Raw genomic sequence first — 20256 nt, 5'->3', positions numbered from 1 at the left:
CTAAAGGTACAACTAGATACAGGCGCAGAAGGATTTGAGCGGCTGAAGGTCAATCATGTTCAATACTCTGCGCCATCCTCTTTCATGATCGACTGGGCCAAAAGGTCCCGCTTCTTGAGCAGGGCAGTTTCCCTCAGTCGTCCCGAGCTGTCTGTCGACACAGAAGCGCCAATGTTCCCTTGGGAGGCCTTTTTCTTGCGCCGAGCAGCTCTGTACTCCGCAGCAGTGGTCCCGGAGAACTCGTCGCGTGAGTCAAGGTTGAGAGCGGTCTTCAGCACGCCGAAGCTGAGATAGAGGATGCCACCAGTGGTACCCCCAACAATTCCCGCAACGCCAAGGTATACCCAGAGTGTCTGGTGGCGCAATCAGATGGGCAACGGGGGGGCAAAGTACGCATAAAAACCGGCTTACCTCTAGCTTGGCGACCACGACGAAGGGGAAGACGACAGCGCGGCAAACAAAATGCGCAAGGTAGATGAAGGGCAGCAGGACGAACTGCAGGGCATAGTAGAGTGGCGACAGGATGGTGAGGACGATGGAGGCGGGCACGACCAACAGATAGTACGGCACAGCCAGCAGCAGGGCGGTACCGTCGCTCATGGCGGGCTGCAGTGGGGGATTTGGATCAACGGGCGTGGAGCCTGGATAGGTCAGGTGTCATCTGGGCTCGTTGGGCCAGGGAGCATACCGAGGAGGTGCAGATGACCTCAGAGCAGGTCGCAAACTGAGCTGTCCTCTCGCCGGTCACATCGTCAAGGCGCCTTCAGACGGGGGTGGAGGCCGCGGGAGGATGGTGATTGCCTGGGGCTCGATCGGCAGACGCGGCGCTCCTCCTGCGGCAGACAGACCCGCCAGAGCCCTGCCTCCGCAACCTGCCCACTGCTGCACCGCACGCACATCGCCCGCCCAGGTCACAGGCCCATGACGAGGCCCGCCTTTGGCTGCCGCACCGCCATAGCAGACTCGGATCGGACCTGCTGCCCGCTGCCGCCCGGCCCCAGGACGCGCGCCGCGAGACACAGCGTGAGCGATGGGCAACAGCCCCTCGTCGTCCCGCCAGAGCACCAGCTCGCCCCAGGGCCCGCCGCACGCGACCGCGCCGATAAGTAACCAAGCGGTGAACAATGTGCGCAGAGAACCGCGTCGCCGCGAGTCCATCCAGGCCCTCTCCAACGCCAAAGCCAGCGCTGCCCCGCCCTCGGCGAGCCTCGAGAGCGCAACTGCACACTCGACCGCCGCCAGGCCGCTCCGCCCCGACTCGCGTGGCCGCGCCCACTCGGTAGCCACGCCGACGCTCAAGCCGCACGACATTGCCACGCTCGAGAGGATGGGCAGCGGCCAGAGCCACGAAAAGGACCAGCGCGAGCCCTCGCCGCCGCCGCCGGAGCCCTCGCCCCTCACCCAGCCCGTCGACGTGCCGCAGTCGGCTGCCCGCGCGCCCTCGTCTTCGCCGCCCGACGCTGGCGAGGCGCCGTCGTCGCAGTCGGATGCCTATCACACGCAGGCCGCGACATTTGCGCGCCCGCCGCGCCTGCCGCTGCCCATTGAGGAAGAGGTTCACACGCCCGGGTCGCCCATCATCTCGCCTGCCGACCTGACGGCCCCGATCGACCCGGAGAGCATCGACGGCGTGCTTCCCCGCCGCACCTCGGTGCTGAGCAGCACCACCGCCGACGAGGATGAGGTGGTGGACGACAACTTCGACACCGAGGGCGGTCTGCGGCCAGCCGTGCCCACCGTCGTTGAGTGGCTGGGCCCCGGGGAGAAGGTCTACGTCACCGGCACATTTGCAGGATGGAATAAGAAGTTTCGACTGCATAAGAAGTAAGTGCGAGCATGCCAATGCTTTTGGTGACACCGCGGCGCTGCCCCCAATGCTGCCTCATGTCTCAAGCCAGGCTGCTTGAGTTACACCAGATACTGACGAAGCCTACAGCGGATCGAGCAAACACAAGGATGCTTTCTCTGCCATAATCCACCTGCAGCCCGGCACCCATCACCTCAAATTCCTCGTCGACAACGAGATGCAGCTCTCCCCCGAGCTGCCCACAGCCGTCGACTTCACCAACATCCTTGTCAACTACCTAGAAGTGTCGCCGGACGATATCCCACAAATCCAGGAGCCTCAGCCCACCGCTCCTGTGGATATCCCTGGGCACCAGCGCCCAGCAGACGAGAAATCAGAGGCACAAGCACCCGAAGGCACCTATCCACCTCAAATAATACCTCCTTCACCTGAAATCCGACAGATTCCGCAAGCAAACACGTCAGCCTCGGAGACGCCAGCCGCAGTAACTAGCAATCCTGTCCCTGTGGCCCCGGCACCTCCAAAGAAGTATCACTGCGTCATTCCACAGTACCTGGCCGATCTGGATGCGGAAGAAGAGTCGAACAAATTCGCAAGGGCAAGCGCAGTTTTGAACACGACGCCGCCGCCTCCGTCTCTCCCTGTGATGCTCAGCAAGAGCATTCTGAACGGAAGCATGCCTATGAAGGATGACAGCAGCGTGCTAAACATGCCCAACCACACTGTGCTCAATCACCTTGCCACAAGCAGCATCAAACATAATGTGCTGGCGACCAGCGCTACGACGCGGTACAAACGAAAGGTACATCCTCCCAATGTTGATTGGCTTTACTGCACACGCCTGCATCGGAGCGATACCTTTTGGGAACCTAATGCTAACGAGAAACAGTTTCTTACGACTATCATGTACAAGCCAACGAGTGACACCGGGGAATAATAAGTCTCTCGGTGTGAACATTGCTTCACTGATCTAATTATCACAGAGTTTTTCCTCGCGAGCCCGGCATGACGACCGTGACACCTAATCACGGTTGACAGCGCTGTTGCGTACTGCCATGGCGACAGAGCCCGCGACCCACAAGCCGCTGGTCCTCTGAACGGACAAGTCGGAGAAAACCGATGACAGCTCGGCAGGAAAGAATACCCGCTTGGGATTGGTAAAGGGTGGCTGGACACCACGAACGATGCATTCGAAACAGAAGAACGAAGATTAATTAGGCGCAATTATGACGAGGCCATGCCGATGGTGCTATTGATTTGCTTCTTCTAAATGCCATTTGAATATAGAAATTGAGAACGCGAGCGCATATACCCCTGGCATCAAGGTTGACGGCCGCGAAAGACTCTGGTCTGCACAGGCAACTGGCAATGCAGTGTAAGTGTCTTGGCTTTCTTTTGTTTTCCTTCGGCGGCGACGGGGGTCTAAGAAAACAAAAGGGCGTCGAGGTGGCACGCGTCGCTACCCAGCCTCCGTTCTGGTTGTGGCTTCATGCATTCCTCTCCGGATCCTTCCCCCCCCATCCTATCGTCATGCCGCCGTCATCTTTACTCGTCCTTCCATTTCTACGTGAGAACCGCATCCTTTTCCTATTGCGGGCGGAATCCCTGCAAAGGCGAGTCGCGCGGCACAAATAACCAAGGCTTGTGTTTGGGTAGCGGTATCTGATGTGTTGCTTGTGTGAGTGGTCAAGGAATTTAGCGTCGTGCTGGGCATGGCACAAGAAAAAAAAAACAAAAAACTGAGAGAGAGGCTGGTGAGAAAGGGCAACGACCAGAAGGAGACAATCAGTCTTGGCGCGGATCGCTTACGTGACGCGAGCGAAGCCAGAGGCGGCGACGCGGCGGCCCAGTTCCTTGCCAAACGGGCTGCCACCACCCACCCTAAGCCCGGTCGCTCATCGCGCCCGCGCCCCCCCTACTCACTCACACACTGCGCTGCGCTGCGACCGGCGAACCACCGTGTCGCCCCAACCCACCGACTTCATCAAGAACTGCCCCAAAATCCATCGCAAAACTCCCGGAAAAGTCGCAAACCGACATTTGAGCGACTGAAATTTCGCCTCCCGGTGCAGCCGCGAGTTTTGCAGCGCGTTGAGGCGGCGTGCGCGACACGTGTTGCCTTAGCCATCGCGTCGCTTTTCCTCCACGTCGCTCGCAGTGGGGGATTCGCAAGGGGGTGCCCGACCGCCCAGACAAAAAATTCCTGTCCGCCTCTGCACCACAATTCACCCGCGACCGCGGGCCACCAACGCATCGCGCCAGCGGTTCCCGCAGCCAACCCGGCGAAACAGTCGATATCGGCATTTTCCCGTACTCTCTCTCTCACACGCCGACCAGTCTACCTTCACGACCGGCCCTGTTCATTCGTTTTCTAATTTCGCAGCAACCATCATACCTCCAAAGCAGGCTGCTTTCCAAGTTTCTGAATTTTAATTTTTGTCGTCACATGGAAGGCCTCACCTTACGCCTGTAGGCTGCAGCAACAAATAATCACCACCGCGACCGTCAGCCTCGCTCGCAGCAGCCAAGATGACGCAGCGCATCTCTAGCCAGCGCTTCCGTCAGCGCAAGCTGTCCACCAAGCAGAATTTGGCCATCTTGCGCGAAAGTGAGGTCGAAAACCTCGCCGATGAAGAGGCGCAGCGTCACATCCCAAAGGTCGAGACCGGTGTTGAGAAGGGCGAAGAGATAGTGAGTTTCCCAACAGCACTCCCAACTTACCTCACTTACAGATACGTCCTATCTCTTTGTTGTCACGTGTTGCTCCTACCGGTTGAGAAGCCAGGACCCTGACCAGCTCCCTAGGAACACCATCTCCAAGCCGTCATCAACGCGGCTGCCGTCGGCGGCCAGGTCGCGCAGCTCTACATCCCTACCCCCGATGCCACCGTGAGTAAGCTGAAGTATGACGATGTGTATCCGAAACGGTGGGTGCAGCCCGCCACGTACATCCGCTTCTCGTCGACCGTCGAAGACTGCAAAGGTACGCAGTACTGCATGACGAGTGAGGATGAGGTTGCGCTCAAAGCTCTGAACGCGAAGAAGCCCGCTGGCCTGCAGTGCACTGAGGACTGGTTCGAGGAGGTCTTCGACTTCTTCGAGCGCACGGCGCAGGAGAAGCAGCCCTTCGCTGCTGTAGACAACACACCAGCCCTGCCATATGAGGAGTTTGAAAACAGCTTCGATGAGACCATTAGTGATCCTGCGCGGAAGTTCGCAAAAGACATCTACGACTACTGGAAGCAACAGCGGATAAAGCGAGGCAGCCGTAGCTTGACGCCAATGCTCAAGTTCGAGACCAACCTTGAGACTGATGACTCGGATCCGTACGTCTGCTTCAGACGCCGCGAAGTCCGCCAGGCTCGCAAGACTCGCGGCAGAGATGCCCAAGTGACCGAGAAGCTGAAGAAGCTGAGGCACGAGCTCGAGCAGGCGAGGGAACTGATGTACTTTGTGAAGCAGCGAGAATATGGACGGAGAGACCAGCTGGGCAATGACAGACTAATCTTCGAGAAGCGGATGGAGGTCAAAGAGACCAAGCGCAATCTTGGCATCAAGGGTGACGACGAAGATCTCATCAACCAGAGAGTGAGACTCACCGTTCCACGTACCTTCTTGTCGGGCGCGATGCTAACGATGTCGACAGCCTGTTCCGAAGCCGAAGCCGAAGCTCGATCCAAATGGCCATCGTGTCCCTCCTGGTATGGTCTCCAAACCTCAGCTCTCCCGTGTCGATGGTCGTCCTCTGGACAACGACCTCATCACCTTGGAGGAGCAGCTCGCGAAGCGGGAAGACGAGATTACCCGCTCGATCGAGTCGAACAAGGAGAAGCATCGCGAGTGGAACAAACACTACGTGGACGTGACTTGGCGAGCCATCACGCCGCCTCTCGAGGAAGAGAGCCAACCGGCATTTCGTGCCGCCATCACAGAGTACTTGCCAACGCCTCCTGCGTCAGTGTCGTCAGAAGAGGCAGCAGATGCCAACAAGCAGCACCCTGCCCAACCTGAAAAACGTGGTGACGAGAGCACTCTGATCCGCTACGCCACTCCGCCCCAGGAAACCTTTGTTGGACGGCCGTCATTCAGGCGAAGGACAGGCCGTGGCGGACGTCTCATGATAGATCGGCGAGGACTGAAGCGGCCCGCAGATGAGAACAATGACGATCGTGTAGCAGAGCGCTTCAAGTACGACCGGGACAGCGACGAAGAAGAAGACGTCATCCCCATCGACTTTTACGCTGATGCTGCAATCAAATACCGTATCCTGATGGACAGGTCTGTTTCCAGGGAGGCCGCAATGCATCAAGCGGTAGCCCGGCGGACTTTGGCTGCTGCAGCAGCCGCAGCTGCGCAAGGATCACCACACCCTGGACAAGCTGGCCAGCCAACACCACAGAGGATAACAACCGGGCCCAGCTGAAGGAGAAAAGGGTGTGATCTGCCATCCTAACAATGCCGCCCAAGTGCCGTGCCGAGATACCGCCCGCTCTTCACCATTCCCAAGCTCTTCACAATCCCGATCGATGCAGGAAAATCCAATTTACCGGCACGCACCGCAACCCCGAGTCATCCCCCTCTTCTTTCAGCCACCCATTTCTTTCCAGAACGATAACGATAGACGGATATACCATTGTCGGATCAACGGGTTAGGGATATTCTTTTTTGCTTTCTTCTCCAGACCAGTAAGAAGGCAGGCTTTTGTTTTATGTACAGTAGTCAGTGGAGGAGAGATTCCCAAGTGAGCCGGACGCACGTGCCGAACAGTATGCATGCGGAGGAAAAGGGTCGTCAGTCCGGTCATGGTGTCAAATCGTTGGAAAGGCGAAAATTGGGCTGCTTCCACCATGTAGAATAGCGCATCGACGGAGACGGGCGAGCGATCGTCGAAAGGGGAAACGAAACCCATAGCCGAATGCAATTGAGACTCGGCGAGCCGAGTGAATCAAGCCTTTTTTTTTCAGTTCCGTTATTCTCCTTTGTGTGTTTTTTCGCTTTCGCACCCTTCTTCCTCGCTTGTTTCTCCACAGTCAAGGACGAATTGCGATCGTGGATCAGGCGACTCTCCTTCTCTTGTTCGACGAGCTCTCACCGCCTTCGTCGCCGTCCCTCTTGGTCGTGTTGGGTGCCGTCGCCGCCGCCGCCTTTGCCAACAGATTTGCGGCACATTCTAGGATCTCTTTCTCGCCGATCCGCACCGCGAGGGCCATGGCCTTCCTGGCGTTGCCCAGGTCGGCGGCGCCCGAAGACACACGATGGACGTCTTCGGCAAGGGAAGTGGGGTACTGAGCGGCGCGCTTGGCGACGGCCTGCCGCAGCAGGGCAGCCGTCTGAGGGGTGAGGTCCGGCTTGGGGAACTTGCCCTTCTTCCGCATGCGCTGGAAGTCGGCGTGCGGGAGATGGAGCGTGGCGAGCAAGAGGCCCAGCTCGGGGCTTGCGACGGCCGCGGGGTCCTGTTCGGGGTTGCGGCCGATGTCGTAGCCGGTCTCGAACAGGTCTTGGTCTTCGAGGTAGGCGAGCTGTTGTGCGGGGGGTCGGCAGAGTAAGCGAAAAATGGTTCGTGACAATATTTTGCGGAGTTTTGTTTTATTACCTTTTCCTCAATCTCTTGATCGGAAAGTTTGGCCTCGGCCTTGAAGGTTTCGACAATGAGGTCGGTAGGGATCTCGACGACGTCGTACTGTTCGTAGAAAGGAGTGCTGTAGCCATAGCGCCGCAACAAGTCGCTGCGAGGCAGGGGACCGTAGTCGTTGAATATTTCATCGCCGGCCTTGATGTCGGTGACTGCCTCCATGGTCAGGACGTCGGGTCCGTAGTGGAGACGTGCGTTGTTGCGGTCGGCGTCGGCATTGAGCATGTCAGCAAGGGGCACCATGCCCTTAGGCAGAGCCTCGTCCTCCTCTTCCGAGGCGTAGCCGTCCTCGTCGACCTCCTGGGGTGCTTGGTCGGGCTCAATGTCGAAGGCGTAGGCCATGATGGTGCTGCCCATGCGGTGGGCCAATGCCAGGAGCTCGTCGTCGGTGACCCCTTGGGCGACATTTGGGTCGGGGAAGAAGACGTTGGCGTGGCGACGAAGAAGGGGGATGATGGTGCCGTTGAACAGCTCGTTGGCTGAATCCTTGCCGATCTTTTGCACAACGGCGCTGGCCTGCAGCTCGGCCAGCTCGTCGTCGGACCAGAACATCAAGGTGTCGAAATGAGCCGGAAGGAGGTCGAAGTAAGGCTTCCATGGCGAGGCGTCGCCACGCAGATACTCGTATATCATGGTGACGATGAGCGTGCTCCATGGGTCCAAGTCTTCAAAGATTTGGGGTAGAGTGGTGGACAGGGAGGAGTTGGCAGCGCTAAGGACTGCGGAGCGGGGGATGGCGAAGAGCACCTCGCCCTCCTGGATGTCCTGCACGGCAACTGAAGAGTGGCAAGTCAGCGTCTGGACGTGGAGTCAAACGAGGCGAGAGAGCGGAGAGTGCTCATGAGGGGCCGTGGATCTCTGGGCATAGACATACCCAGGCCTCTGCCAGCACCCCGGTGCCTCAAGTCGTCCAGTGTGACCTTCTCGGAGACCGTTGCGGAAGCGGAAGGGAGCCAGCGCATGAAAGCGGACGACCTTTCCTTGAAATCATCCTGGGGCGCCATTTCTCCGGGAGTGAAGCGCACGCTGGAGACAGCAGTGTGGCCGGAGAGCGGGGCGACAAGTGAGTGGTTGCAACAAGCGGGAGACAATATTCCTGCAGCAGCACGCACGCACAGTGAGCAGTAAGCCCGGCTAGCGTCCCACTAGCGCCTCGGACGCCTCGGACGCACCATTGTTCCCGCCAGCTCATGCTTGGGCCAATCTTATCGATACCATTTCTCAAACATCTCACTGCCCTTGTGCCCCGCCGCGACGCACGCCAGCACCATGATCGCACTCGGTCTCGAAGGCAGCGCCAACAAGCTTGGTGTCGGCATCATCTCGCATCCCGCCCCGGGCAAGGAGCCCATTGTGCTGGCGAACCTGCGCCACACCTACAACTCGCCGCCGGGTGAAGGCTTTCTGCCCAAGGATGTCGCCAAACACCACCGCGCCTGGGTGGTGCGCCTGGTCAAGCAGGCCATGCGCCAGGCCGGCGTAACGGTCGACGATCTGGACTGCATTTGCTACACCAAAGGCCCCGGCATGGGCGCCCCACTGCAGAGCGTCGCCGTCGCCGCGCGCACGCTGTCGCTGATGTGGGGGAAGGAGTTGATCGGCGTCAACCACTGTGTAGGACGTATGCCATTGTCCAAGACTCCCGCGTGTGGCGGGAATCGCCATGAGGACCGACGGTTGCTGACGGGCTCGCGCACAAATTAGACATCGAGATGGGCCGCGCCATCACCGGTGCTGAGAACCCGGTCGTGCTGTACGTGTCGGGCGGCAATACGCAGGTCATCGCCTACGCGGCGCAGCGCTACCGCATCTTCGGCGAGACATTGGACATCGCAATCGGCAACTGCCTCGACCGCTTCGCCCGCACCCTGCGCATCCCCAACGACCCAGCGCCTGGCTACAACATCGAGCAGCTCGCCAAGAAGGGTAAGCACCTCGTCGAGCTTCCCTACACGGTCAAGGGTATGGATGTTAGCTTCTCTGGCGTCAAGTCGTCAGTGGACGAGTTGGCGGCCATGATCAGCGAGAACTTGCCTGAGGACCAGAGGTTGCGCAGCGAGGAGGACGGAGAGTTGATCACGGCCGCGGACCTGTGCTTTTCGTTGCAAGAAACCATCTTTGCGATGCTGGTTGAGATCACCGAGCGGGCGATGGCCCACGTGGGCTCCGCACAGGTGTTGATCGTCGGAGGCGTTGGTTGCAACGAGCGGCTGCAGGAGATGATGGGCTTGATGGCACGGGATCGCGGCGGCAGCGTGTATGCCACCGACGAGCGCTTCTGCATCGATAACGGCATCATGATTGCTCAAGCCGGCTTGTTGGCGCATGCGTCGGGCGTGAAGATGCCCTTCAAAGACACCACTTGCACTCAGAGATTCAGGACAGACGAGGTCTTTGTCAAGTGGCGCGATTGAGGCCCTGGCTTACGTCGAAAAGGTAAAGAAAAGGCAAAAGAGAGCACGCGTTCATCTGACGGCGTTTGGGCAAAGTCAAAGCGTGATATCCTGAGGTGGAGATTTAATGACATGACGATGCACGAAGAGCAGGGTGCAATTCCTTCCCCCAAGTGCAACGAATGCAATGCAGGGTTTCAACGCTCCACATGGCTTTGCTGACCATTTCCTGTAAGACGACATCTATGCTTCTTTGGCCTTCAAGACATTCACAGGCGCCACCGGGTGTCCGGTCTCGAAGAATGCCTTGATGTTCTCAAAGCATTCTCTCTCCGCCTTCTTGAAGCTCATTTGGGTGAGTCCTCCCAAATGGGGTTGGATTATGACCTTCTCGCTCTCCCTGAAGTAATGATGAATTTCGGGTTCGCCGCAAAAGACATCCAGACCAGCTCTCCAGATCTTCCCGGACTCCAAAGCGTTGATCAGGGCCTGTTCATCAACAACTGCACCGCGAGAGGTATTGATCAAGATGCTCGAGTCCTTCATTAGCGCCAGCTCGCTTGCGCCAATCATGCCGGTTGTATCAGCGTTCAGCGGCACGCTGATCGAGACAACATCAGAGGTCTCAAGCAGCGTTTGCAAGGTTGAGCAGTACCTTGCGTTGTACGTCGCTTCCTCCGGCTCTGAAAGGCGCCTGCGGTTGTGGTATTGGACGCCGAGATTGAAGACGGCAGCTTTCCGCGCAAGGTGCTTTCCGATGGCGCCCATTCCAATGATGCCCAGCTTCAGGCCCGTGGGATCACGACTCGGCACGTGGTTCGCGCGCCACCTGCCCTCACGAGCGGCCTTTTCGGCACGGGTGGTGTCGCGTATGGCGGCGAGCATGAGGAAGATGGCCATGTCGGCTGTGGCTTCGGAGACGGCATCGACAGTGTTGCAGAACCAGATGTTTTGCGAGGTCATCCAGTCGACGCTGAACTCGTTGTAGCCCGCTGAGGCCGATGCGACGCATTTGAGATCAGGGAGAAGCGGTGCAAAGAAGGCCTGGTCGAAATTGCCGTAGGGATGGGTCCCCATTCGGATCACCATGGCTTGGAATGGGCCGTTTTGTTTGACCTTCTGGTCGATGTTGCGGAACCACTCTTTTCGATCAGGGACGTCGATTACCTTGCGATGTATTAGCTTGCGCCCCATCCGATTGCACGATACACGCACATGCAGCTCGAACTTCTCACGGAAGTTGTCTAGATATTCGGCGGCGACCCATTCGGGGTGGCGCAGGCAAAGTGCCTTGGGTTTTGCGGTTGCCACCATTGCAGACATAGCGATGGGCTCTGGTCTCGGCAAGCAGGTGAAGAGCAGCGAGATAAATGATAATCAAAGACACCCCGCAGTTCAAGGATGGGGCTGCATACTCTTGGCGCTCGGAAGACCAAAGCGATCAGCGGCATCGGTCCGTATCAGCCGAGCTTTGGTTGTTGATATGGGTTTGTATATATACATCCCACAACTCCCGCTCCTAAGCGCTACCTTCAGCCTACAGCATACGCATATGTTGACCATGGACGGAGAAGTTTCCTGTCGTCGGATGCTCATCGCGATTGGATTATTCCAGGATGCAGACTGAGCTCTCCTGGCAGTAGTCACTCACAAGTGCATACAGGCTCACGTGATGGGTGACTAAGCGGCGCGATGCACCTCGTGGCAGATCGACTCTCCGTCTTGGGTAATGGCGACTGTGCATGGTCAATATGCATGCGAGATGGCCATGTCGCGAACCAATGTCCCTGGCCTACGTCAGGCTGCACGCATTCGCGAATCCCGTCTAATACCACCGTCGTCAGCTGACGCCCTACCGATGGTCATGCGCAAACAACCCTGCCTGACCTACCTGCCTAGCACCGCCGCCACGGGGGGCTGGTTAAAGCAGCCTACCTGAAGAAAAATCCTCTTCATCCTCGCTCGTCCCTCGTCAACCATGCGGTCTCACGGAGGAATCAAGCTTGGAGACCGCGAGTATGCGCGTCGGCGCTTCGGTTCAGTCATGAGTTTCCTCGCCGACCTGATTGTCGACGTGAGGGAGATGCGCAAGGTGGAGGACACGCTGGAATCGACCGACAAATCCGTCATGGCCTTCAAGGACAGCCATCTGAGCGCCGTGGGCAGCGTGTCCACGACGGTAGGTCAAGTCAAGCCCCCACCAAGCAACGACACCAAACACTTACATATCCACCACACAGGCCGCCATCGTCGCCCAGCTCTCCTCGACCACGCTCCAAATGCCGGGGCTGAGCCACGTGCACTGGACCGCCCCCGGCTGCATCATCGCCAGCCTCGTCTTCGGCGTCCTCGCCGTCATCCTCGGCACCGTGCAGCAGCAGATCCTGGGCACCCTCACCAACCCGGAGGGCGTGCGCATGTGGCTCAGCAACGGACGCTTCTACCCGCCGCACCGGCTGTGCCGCCCGCGCTACGACGAGCGCATCGGCGAGACGGGCGACAGCTTCTGCCTCAGCGCCGAGCACAACCACCTCGCGTCGACGCCGCAGTTCCGCGGCACCGCGCCCCGCGCCCGGCGCCGCCTGCAGGTCTCCATCGCCGCGCTGCAGCTCATGTCCATGCCGCACAAGTTCCTGACCGTGGCCGTGGCCTTCTTCCTCGGCGGCCTGGCCCTGTACCTGGGCTTCGCCTACCGCCAGGACCTCGACGACACGCCCGCCCGCGACAACAACGAGGCCGTCTTCATCTCCTTTGTTGCCGTCGCCGGCGCCGCCGTCATGTCCGGCTTGGGCGTCAGTGCGTGGAAGTTTTGGGAGGTGCGCGGCGCCGAGCGGAGGTCCGACAAGGACGCGTATGGGGACGAGGAGTCGGAGGCGTGGACCGAGGAGGACGAAGAAGAAGAAGAAGAGGGGGAAGTCAGCGAGCAGAGCGGCTACGATGCGGACGAGTCCCAGTTTCTGAGCAGCTCCCAGATGACGGGGTCACGGCAGCAACAGCAGCAACAGCCGAGGGCTAGGAAGTCGCGGGGTGGTGGCCGGCATGATGAAATCGCTGAGATGTTGGAGGAGGCTGCGAGGCTGCACAAGCGCCTGGCGCAGCTGATGCGGGAAGAGACGAATGGCTATTGAGCGGGAATAGGACTGCATGTGTCAAAAAAACAAAAACAAAGGTGATATCAGGGTGCCACCAAGAACCCAGTGCAGTGCAGTATCGCAAAGCTATATAATCGGCCCAATTATGTACACTCGACTAAGAAATTTCCATGGAAAGTCTCATGTTTGAGCCAATCCTGGCCATAATGTGGGCAACTGATTGAGTGATCAATAGAACCCAAATTTGCCAGGCACCACCACGAAAAGCACCATGACAGCAAGTGCCGCGGCCCTTCCGGCTAACACAAGAATGATGGTCCATTTGTTTGAAGATCTTTCAATCAGGTATCCGGTGAGGCGGCGTTAGTCCAGTGCCTCAGCAGCATGGAATGGTCGACCGAAGTGCATTGCGGGACCAACAGACACCATGGTGGATTCCAAGCGGCAACAACAGTCATTAATGGCACAAGCCAGCGATGGGTTTCGAACACGAGGAGTTGCCGGAATGGAGTAATATCGGTTGCCAGAAGTGAAGTTAAGTATCATAACCGGTGATCCGCATACGCCACAGACACTTGGACCCAGACAATCACTCCACCCAGATACCCTCAATCTGATAGTATCTCAGGAAAAACCCACACGCAGACGTTCGAAGTTGCAAATGATCTGCTGTCGCTTTGGGCCATGTACATGAACCATGAAGACCCTGAATTGAGACTTGTGTGAAGCATTCAACGATGGATGCCTGTACATTATCAGCGACGCTCCATATTAGACGCTTCCTCACACCTTCACAGCCTCAGACGGATCATCATCCGACGCTTCGGGCCTCCTCCACTCCCATCGCTGTCGAATTGGTCACTCGTACCATGCGTAAAGGCCCACTTCCCCCTCAACTCAACACTCGTAGTATCTTCAAAGTAGTCCGCGATATATTTGCCAATGACCGACAAGGGATTGAATGCATACGGATCAATCGCCACACATCCTTTCGAGCGGAGGATATGTGCAAAATGTGCTATCCAAAGTGAGTGAAGCTGAGCATGGTTCGAAGTACTCTGCGCAAAGGAGTGTTTGAACTCCGGCGAGGAACAAGACTGGATGATGGAGTAGCGCCTTGCATTGGCGAAATCGAGGTGCGACGAAGGCATCGGTCGCTGAGGTCGTGTCGCGGAGATGACGTGCCGTGTTTGTCACAGGCTTGTGGCACCTGCCGGAACGCAGCCCGGCGACAACCGTCGCTTCTTCTTCTTCACTACGCGAAAAAGCTAATTATAAAAGGCTGTCCGGGCATCAGTCCAGACCGCAGATGCCCTTTGCCCACCGGACCAGACGACTTGGCGGCCGGACATGATTGCGTACATAGTACCATGGGACCGGCCAGGGGGCAAACTTGAGGGACTTCGGTCCCAATACGCCTTCACTCGCAACCGCTCCACCGCTCCAACAGCAGACGAGTCCACCCTATGCCTCCCCACCACCGTCATGTTTTGCGCAGGGCAGCGCGTCGCCCAATGACAGCGCGACTAAAGAGTGCTAGAGGTTGGTGTTTGTGTGTGCTGGTTTCTGAAACAACCTATGAGGTTAGCCTGCAGTAGGCTGCTGTGGGCGGAGGCTTGCAGCCATGGATCCCCTGCGCCAAATGCCAAAAAGGTCCACTCCACACCTGCGGCTGATGAGGCGACGGCAGCGTCGTTTCCGAAGCCATGTGCTTTTGTTTCTCTGGTCCGCTGTCACTCTCTTTTCCCTCCGCACGTCGTCCACCATGCTGCCCTCGCACAGCTGGCTTGCCTTCGCGCTGCTGGTGCAGTTTGCGTTGGCAACAAGCTATGTTTCTTCCTTTTCCGACGCTAGCTGCACCCAGCTGTTTAACGAGTGGGGTAAGCGCATGCTCCTTGGCCTGCAGCTCTCGCACTAACGGGGATGATTTGCGACAGACGGGCCAAACGGCTATCCCAATGGCTCGTGTACGAGCATCCGCACCAAGGCCCAGGGTCAGGTTACGAGCTTCATGATCACCGGCTTGGATGAGGGTTGCACCGGTAAGTCACACTGCTCATTCCTCACTCCTCGCCCCTTCCGCCCTGCTAACCCGATGCAGTCACCCTCTACGCCAACGACGGCACAGACATCTGCACCCCGAACGCATCAACTTTCCTGGCCGACGTGGAGACGTGCTACAACTCTTCGTGGGCCTTCTATAGCATCGACTGGTGTACACTGGGCGGCACCTCCTACATTCGCCCATCCGCTTCGGATTCGGACGACAACAAGGCCATCGTCGGCGCAATTGCCGGCGGCCTCGTTGGCGGCGTCGCCCTGCTCGCTCTTATTCTGATGCTCCCGCTCTACTTTTGCATGATCCGACCGCGCCGGACACTCGTCCGCGAACAACAGGCCGCCCTCCAAGCTTATCGGCAACAATTACAGCAAAGCGTGTCCCCGGGCCAGTCCGACGCGCCTTCCGCCACCGAGGCCTGGGTGGAAATAGGACCAGGGCAACTGAAGCACGAACTGCCTGTAACAACCAAGGCCGAACCGGTAGAGCTCTCGGGCCCCTTCGACCGTAACATGTCGGATGAAGAGAAGGGCCTGCACATGCGATGAGGACGGAGCGGTGCGAGTTAGGTTTATTGTGGGGACCTTCCGTCAAATCGTGGCGTCCGCATGGAGCCTTCTTTGCTGAACATAATGCACGTTGATCCACATCGGCTAAGTGTACAACACTACCTACCTTGCTACGAGGATTGGAAGCTTCCATCAGCTACAACAAAGGTTTCTTCGAGACAGGGTGCTGATTCAATCAAGTCGTCTGATTGGCGCCATCACACGACGCACCAAGTCCAGATCTGGCGAATGACGCGTCACCGATAGCAAACCTGACTCTACATACAACGCCATGTCCCCAGATATCCGCATACCTTAACTCAAGCTCAAATGCTCCGAACCGCTCTGCATTAGCCCATCATGAGGCTTACCACGACAGTTGCGGCGTCTTTCGCCCTGCTTCATCCATCAGTGGCGTCAACCTCCCACCATCTCGCTTCACCATCACCACAACCACCGTTCCTCAACTTCTCATCCCCAGCACCCTACATCTTCTCCTCCACCAACGGCCTCCTCCAGCAATGGTCCAACACCTTCTTCCCCAACGGCCACACCATCGCCGCCTGCGACATCCCCGCCCACACGCTCCTGTACCACGGCCGGCACGATGCGGACTCGCCCGCAAGCCCGGAATGGCTGGCCTTCGACGTCGAAATGGCCTACGGCATTATGGGCAGCCTGTCGGACTCACGCATGCTGACGTACCGTACCGCGCGCGCTGTCAAGTGCTTGTACTTTGACGGCATGTCGGCGAACCTGATGAGCGACGGTGTGGAATCGCAGATGACTTTCCTGTTTGGCGATAGCGAGAGTGTGCCGTCTCGCCCGCCCCCAGGAAGGGGGCCACCGGGCAGAGGACCTCCGGGAAGAGGACCTCCGGGAAGAGGACCTCCGGGAAGAGGAGGACCACCAGGGCACCGAGGCCCGCATCCAGACGAGGGACGCCGCGATCCGGGAAATCGTGAGGACGGACGACCCCCATTTGGGCACTGGAATCCTTTGGATGATGAATACCTCCGCGCCGAAGGCTTGTGCAAGTGGATCAAAGAGAAGGGTCTCGGAGGTCGAGGATGGGGCTTCGAGGGTGTCGTGCGGATGAACGCCGGTTTCGAGCTCATATGGTGCGACTTCGACTCGCCGTCGCTACGGCTCATGGCGAACTTGAATGTATCGGCGCCGCGGATCGATATGGGACAGCAGACCACGACCGAAGAGTACGTGCAAGAGCAGCTACTTAATCTACCCGTTGACCAAACCACCCTGCAAAGGACGGGAGACGTCCACCAGTCGGATTCTAAAGAAGGCCCACATGGCCCGGGAATGACTGACCCTAGAGAACCGTTCCGCGGCGTTGCGAACTGGATGTGGTTTACCGCCGCTGCCCGACGGTACGGCTTCAGCGGCAGTTCTGGGACAGGCACTGGGCGTGGGGAAGCTCGCGCGAGAATCGATCCCTGCGGTATTTTCACCTTCTATGACCCCGACCTTGAAGATCAGGACCGAGCGCGTATCGAGGACGAGCGCGCAAATCTGAACATCTCCGCCGACGGAAGGTGGCACAGCCCAGCAGATGTTGAGAGTCGAGCCGTTGCGCTCGAGCAGCTTTTGAGGCGAAGGCGCTCACACCGGCCTAATCATGTCAGTCAGGGCGATGGAAAGTACATGAAAGCTGCCGTCGAGCGGCGGATGCGCTCTGTTGCTCAAGGCGGAGAACAATCCCGCAATGCTTCCTGCAGTGGGATCGATTGGCAACTCACGACGCAGGAGATAGTCACTTACTACGGCGCGAATATTCGCAACCTTCTCCACACCCTCGAAAAAATCCCCGAGTCATCGGAGAAACGCTGGCTTACCGTCCGCAACTGGCTTGAATCAGTTCGTGTGCTGACGCACTGGTTCATGATGCCGTTTCTGGAATACCCGCGCGGACCTTACACCAATGAGTCTTTGAAACTCGACTTTGCCTTTGATTCTCCGGCCATGCAAGAAGCAATCGAAAGGTGCCAAAACCAATATGGCACTGAGGGCATGTCGGATCTTGCAGACGGCGAGAACATACTCTCCTGGGCAGTCGACGAAACCCTGGGTAGCATATGCAGCGTTATTTTCAAGGTAGGACTGCAGGTGGAGTATGAATGGCTGTCGAACTACAACCTGGACCCAGAGAAGCACAACGATGATCTCAGCGAGTACTCCGCTTTGAGTACGGGGAGAGAATGGAGGATGGCGATTGAAGAGCTAATGGCGTGGCTTGGGTGGGTGGAACAGTGGACTGGGTGTGAAGGCCCTTGCGGGCAAGGTGTGAGTTTCTCCATACCAATTGCATGTTTCCACGACGCTAACAGGCTGGTCTTGTAGGAGATCTGCTATATCCCAATGTGGCCTGCCATGTTTAATGGCATCGGTCCTCATCAAAGTTCAATGGAAGGAAGAAGACCCCCTGGCCGCCCAGGTTGGGGTTTGGAAACGAACCTGTGGCAGCCTTTCTGCATGAATGCATCAACATGGACACATCCATAGCTGGGGAGACCGTAGTCACGCAGGATGTTTGACGGATAATGCCGATATGAGAAACTTTTTTTTTCTTAGAAAGAGAGAGAGACCGTAGTAAATTAAAGAAGGGTTTAAACGATGACAAGGCTGAAAACGTCTGTTGTTGTGACTGTTGTGAAGTGTTACAGCGGTCGACTGCTGGGCCATTTGTGGCGGCAACGACTAAAGGGCCGGCGGGCGGCGTGGCTGCAATGCGGCGGGCGGCGGTCTCCTCCGAACCAGGACCTCGTGGCGCGCATCCCACCTTCCTTATTGACTCAGCTCCAGCACTAGCTAGCCACTTTACCTCGGCGCCTTGGCCAGCCTTCTTAAGACTCCCCAAAGTCCTCACCGTCCTCTTCTACAGGAGGCCTGCTGCCACTCACTCGCATCTCCCCAGAATACCCTTGAAATCCACCCCGCCGCCTACCCCGCCATCAGCTAGCTCCCCCGCCATGTCCTCCGACAACCTCATTGCCGCTCCTGCCAGCGTGTACAAGCGCGCCATCGAGACTGCCGAGTTCCTCAAGGCGAACGTGCCCGCCGAGCTGAACAGCCCCAAGGTCGCCATCGTCTGCGGTTCTGGCCTCGGTGGCTTGGCCGAAACAATCCACAAGGAGCCCGTTTACGCGACGCCCTACGCCAACATCCCCAACTTTCCTCAGAGCACCGGTGCGTAAAATGTCCCCTTGTAGCTCGAGGCCTACATACCGAGTCCCTGTCGGAACTGCCCAAGAAAAAGCCATTTTTGAGGAGCAAGAATACGGCCTTCCGCGTGGAGAGAGAGGATGGGGGAGAAAAAAAAACATATATTGATGCGGAATGTTGGAAAGTATAGTCGCTGGTCATGCGGGCAAGCTCATCTTTGGCTTGATTGGGCCCGCGAAGCTGCCCGTCGTTCTGCTCGTTGGCCGTGCCCACTTCTACGAGGGCCACGCCATGGACATGGTCACCTTTGCTACCCGCGTGTGCAAAGTCCTCGGCGTGGAAACAATGATCGGTGCGTTATTTCCCCCTGTGTTTATCTATCTGGGCCACAGATAGTGGCGCCGGGGATATATCTGTGCGTGTCTAACATCCCCATGAAACTAAAGTCACCAACGCCGCCGGTGGCCTCAACCCCGAATACTCCGTCGGCGACATCGTGTGCCTGAACGACGTAAGCAACCCCGTCTGTTTGCACGCAGTACAACTACCCCCATCCCATCCCTCCGCTTGCCCAGTGTAAACCGCAAAATACAACTGGCCAAGTCATCTGCAGGCGTGCAAGAGAAGAAAAAAAAACAAAAAAACCTGACAACACAAAACCCAACTGCAGCACCTCAACTTCGTCGGCCTCGCCGGTTTCCACTCCCTCCGTGGCCCCAACGCCGACGAGTTCGGCCCTCGTTTCCCGCCCCTCTCCGACGCCTACGACCTCGAGCTGCGCCAGCGCGTGCACAAGGCCTGGAAGAAGCTCGGCCTCGACAAGACCCCCCGGAACCTGCACGAGGGCACGTATGCCTTCGTCACCGGCCCCAGGTAAGTCAAATGAAAGTCTGTCTGCATGGCGTAAAAAAGAGAGGGGGGGCGGGAGGCAGGATAAGCCCTTGCAAGCGTCTGGACATTATTAACACGGCGGAATTACACGTTCATGGGCTGACGGCATGGGCGTACGAAAAATCGCAGTTATGAAACGCGAGCCGAGTGTCGCTTGTTGCGCACCATGGGCGCCGATGTCGTGGGCATGTCGACGGTGCCTGAGATTGTCGTTGCGAGGCACTGCGGCATCAGGGTTCTTGCGTTCAGCTTGGTTACCAACAAGGCCGTGCTCGAGGCTGGTCCTCGGGGCGACGACCCAATCATCCAAGACATGAACAAGGCTGAACTGGAGGCCTACTTGAGCAAAGGCAAGGCGAATCACGAAGAAGTTCTCGAAGCTGGCAAAGAGGCAGCGAAGGACATGCAGGTAAGCCTCAACCCCCGATGAGGTGGCACTAATATTGTTTCAGCTGTGCTGACGCTCCGTTTCAGGAGCTGGTGAAGCAGGTTCTATCTGATCTTGGCGCTGCATAGAATAGCAAATATGGCTGGGGACTATGCAACAAGCGCTCGGTGATTTGCACCCCACTAGCTTTGGATGTCTCCGGCGAGCGGGATCAGGCAGGGGCCTCACGACGCAGGGGTTACCCCCGATGTGCTTAACGTCAGACG

General features: G+C 57.9%; 9 protein-coding genes across 9 annotated transcripts; 6 read left to right on the top strand and 3 right to left on the bottom strand.

The window, feature by feature from the left end:
• Positions 1-59: 59 nt before the first annotated feature.
• On the bottom strand, positions 60-600 carry BKCO1_4600023 (uncharacterized protein; the record flags this gene model as incomplete). The annotated part of the gene is made up of 2 exons (XM_020276280.1): positions 60-353; positions 412-600. The coding sequence occupies 2 exons, from the start codon at positions 598-600 to the stop codon at positions 60-62; spliced, it is 483 nt and encodes a 160-aa protein (XP_020127845.1).
• A 430-nt stretch (positions 601-1030) lies between these two features.
• On the top strand, positions 1031-2744 carry BKCO1_4600022 (carbohydrate-binding module family 48 protein; the record flags this gene model as incomplete). The annotated part of the gene is made up of 3 exons (XM_020276279.1): positions 1031-1824; positions 1937-2609; positions 2697-2744. 3 exons carry the CDS (start codon positions 1031-1033, stop codon positions 2742-2744), a joined length of 1515 nt encoding a protein of 504 aa, XP_020127846.1.
• A 1592-nt stretch (positions 2745-4336) lies between these two features.
• Positions 4337-6230, top strand: BKCO1_4600021 (histone acetyltransferase complex component epl1; the record flags this gene model as incomplete). Its single annotated transcript, XM_020276278.1, has 3 exons — positions 4337-4498; positions 4613-5395; positions 5454-6230. 3 exons carry the CDS (start codon positions 4337-4339, stop codon positions 6228-6230), a joined length of 1722 nt encoding a protein of 573 aa, XP_020127847.1.
• Positions 6231-6861: 631 nt separating this feature from the next.
• BKCO1_4600020 (set domain-containing protein) lies at positions 6862-8443 on the bottom strand (the record flags this gene model as incomplete). Its single annotated transcript, XM_020276277.1, has 3 exons — positions 6862-7326; positions 7401-8215; positions 8314-8443. The coding sequence occupies 3 exons, from the start codon at positions 8441-8443 to the stop codon at positions 6862-6864; spliced, it is 1410 nt and encodes a 469-aa protein (XP_020127848.1).
• A 265-nt stretch (positions 8444-8708) lies between these two features.
• On the top strand, positions 8709-9853 carry BKCO1_4600019 (o-sialoglycoprotein endopeptidase; the record flags this gene model as incomplete). Its single annotated transcript, XM_020276275.1, has 2 exons — positions 8709-9060; positions 9144-9853. The coding sequence occupies 2 exons, from the start codon at positions 8709-8711 to the stop codon at positions 9851-9853; spliced, it is 1062 nt and encodes a 353-aa protein (XP_020127840.1).
• A 222-nt stretch (positions 9854-10075) lies between these two features.
• BKCO1_4600018 (glycerate-and formate-dehydrogenase) lies at positions 10076-11155 on the bottom strand (the record flags this gene model as incomplete). The annotated part of the gene is made up of 2 exons (XM_020276274.1): positions 10076-10999; positions 11048-11155. 2 exons carry the CDS (start codon positions 11153-11155, stop codon positions 10076-10078), a joined length of 1032 nt encoding a protein of 343 aa, XP_020127839.1.
• A 655-nt stretch (positions 11156-11810) lies between these two features.
• Positions 11811-12960, top strand: BKCO1_4600017 (aspartate racemase protein; the record flags this gene model as incomplete). The annotated part of the gene is made up of 2 exons (XM_020276273.1): positions 11811-12011; positions 12073-12960. 2 exons carry the CDS (start codon positions 11811-11813, stop codon positions 12958-12960), a joined length of 1089 nt encoding a protein of 362 aa, XP_020127833.1.
• A 1729-nt stretch (positions 12961-14689) lies between these two features.
• BKCO1_4600016 (uncharacterized protein) lies at positions 14690-15531 on the top strand (the record flags this gene model as incomplete). Its single annotated transcript, XM_020276272.1, has 3 exons — positions 14690-14804; positions 14862-14966; positions 15026-15531. 3 exons carry the CDS (start codon positions 14690-14692, stop codon positions 15529-15531), a joined length of 726 nt encoding a protein of 241 aa, XP_020127832.1.
• Positions 15532-15891: 360 nt separating this feature from the next.
• Positions 15892-20118, top strand: BKCO1_4600015 (purine nucleoside phosphorylase; the record flags this gene model as incomplete). Its single annotated transcript, XM_020276271.1, has 7 exons — positions 15892-17832; positions 18213-18735; positions 18902-19063; positions 19158-19222; positions 19382-19584; positions 19732-20011; positions 20077-20118. The coding sequence occupies 7 exons, from the start codon at positions 15892-15894 to the stop codon at positions 20116-20118; spliced, it is 3216 nt and encodes a 1071-aa protein (XP_020127835.1).
• Between the last annotated feature and the right edge of the window lie 138 nt (positions 20119-20256).

Source organism: Diplodia corticola, assembly GCF_001883845.1.
Source record: "Diplodia corticola strain CBS 112549 chromosome Unknown scaffold46, whole genome shotgun sequence".
NCBI lineage: Eukaryota > Fungi > Ascomycota > Dothideomycetes > Botryosphaeriales > Botryosphaeriaceae > Diplodia > Diplodia corticola.
The sequence above is the reverse complement of the archived record's forward strand: the minus strand, read 5'-3'. Positions and strand labels throughout refer to the sequence as shown.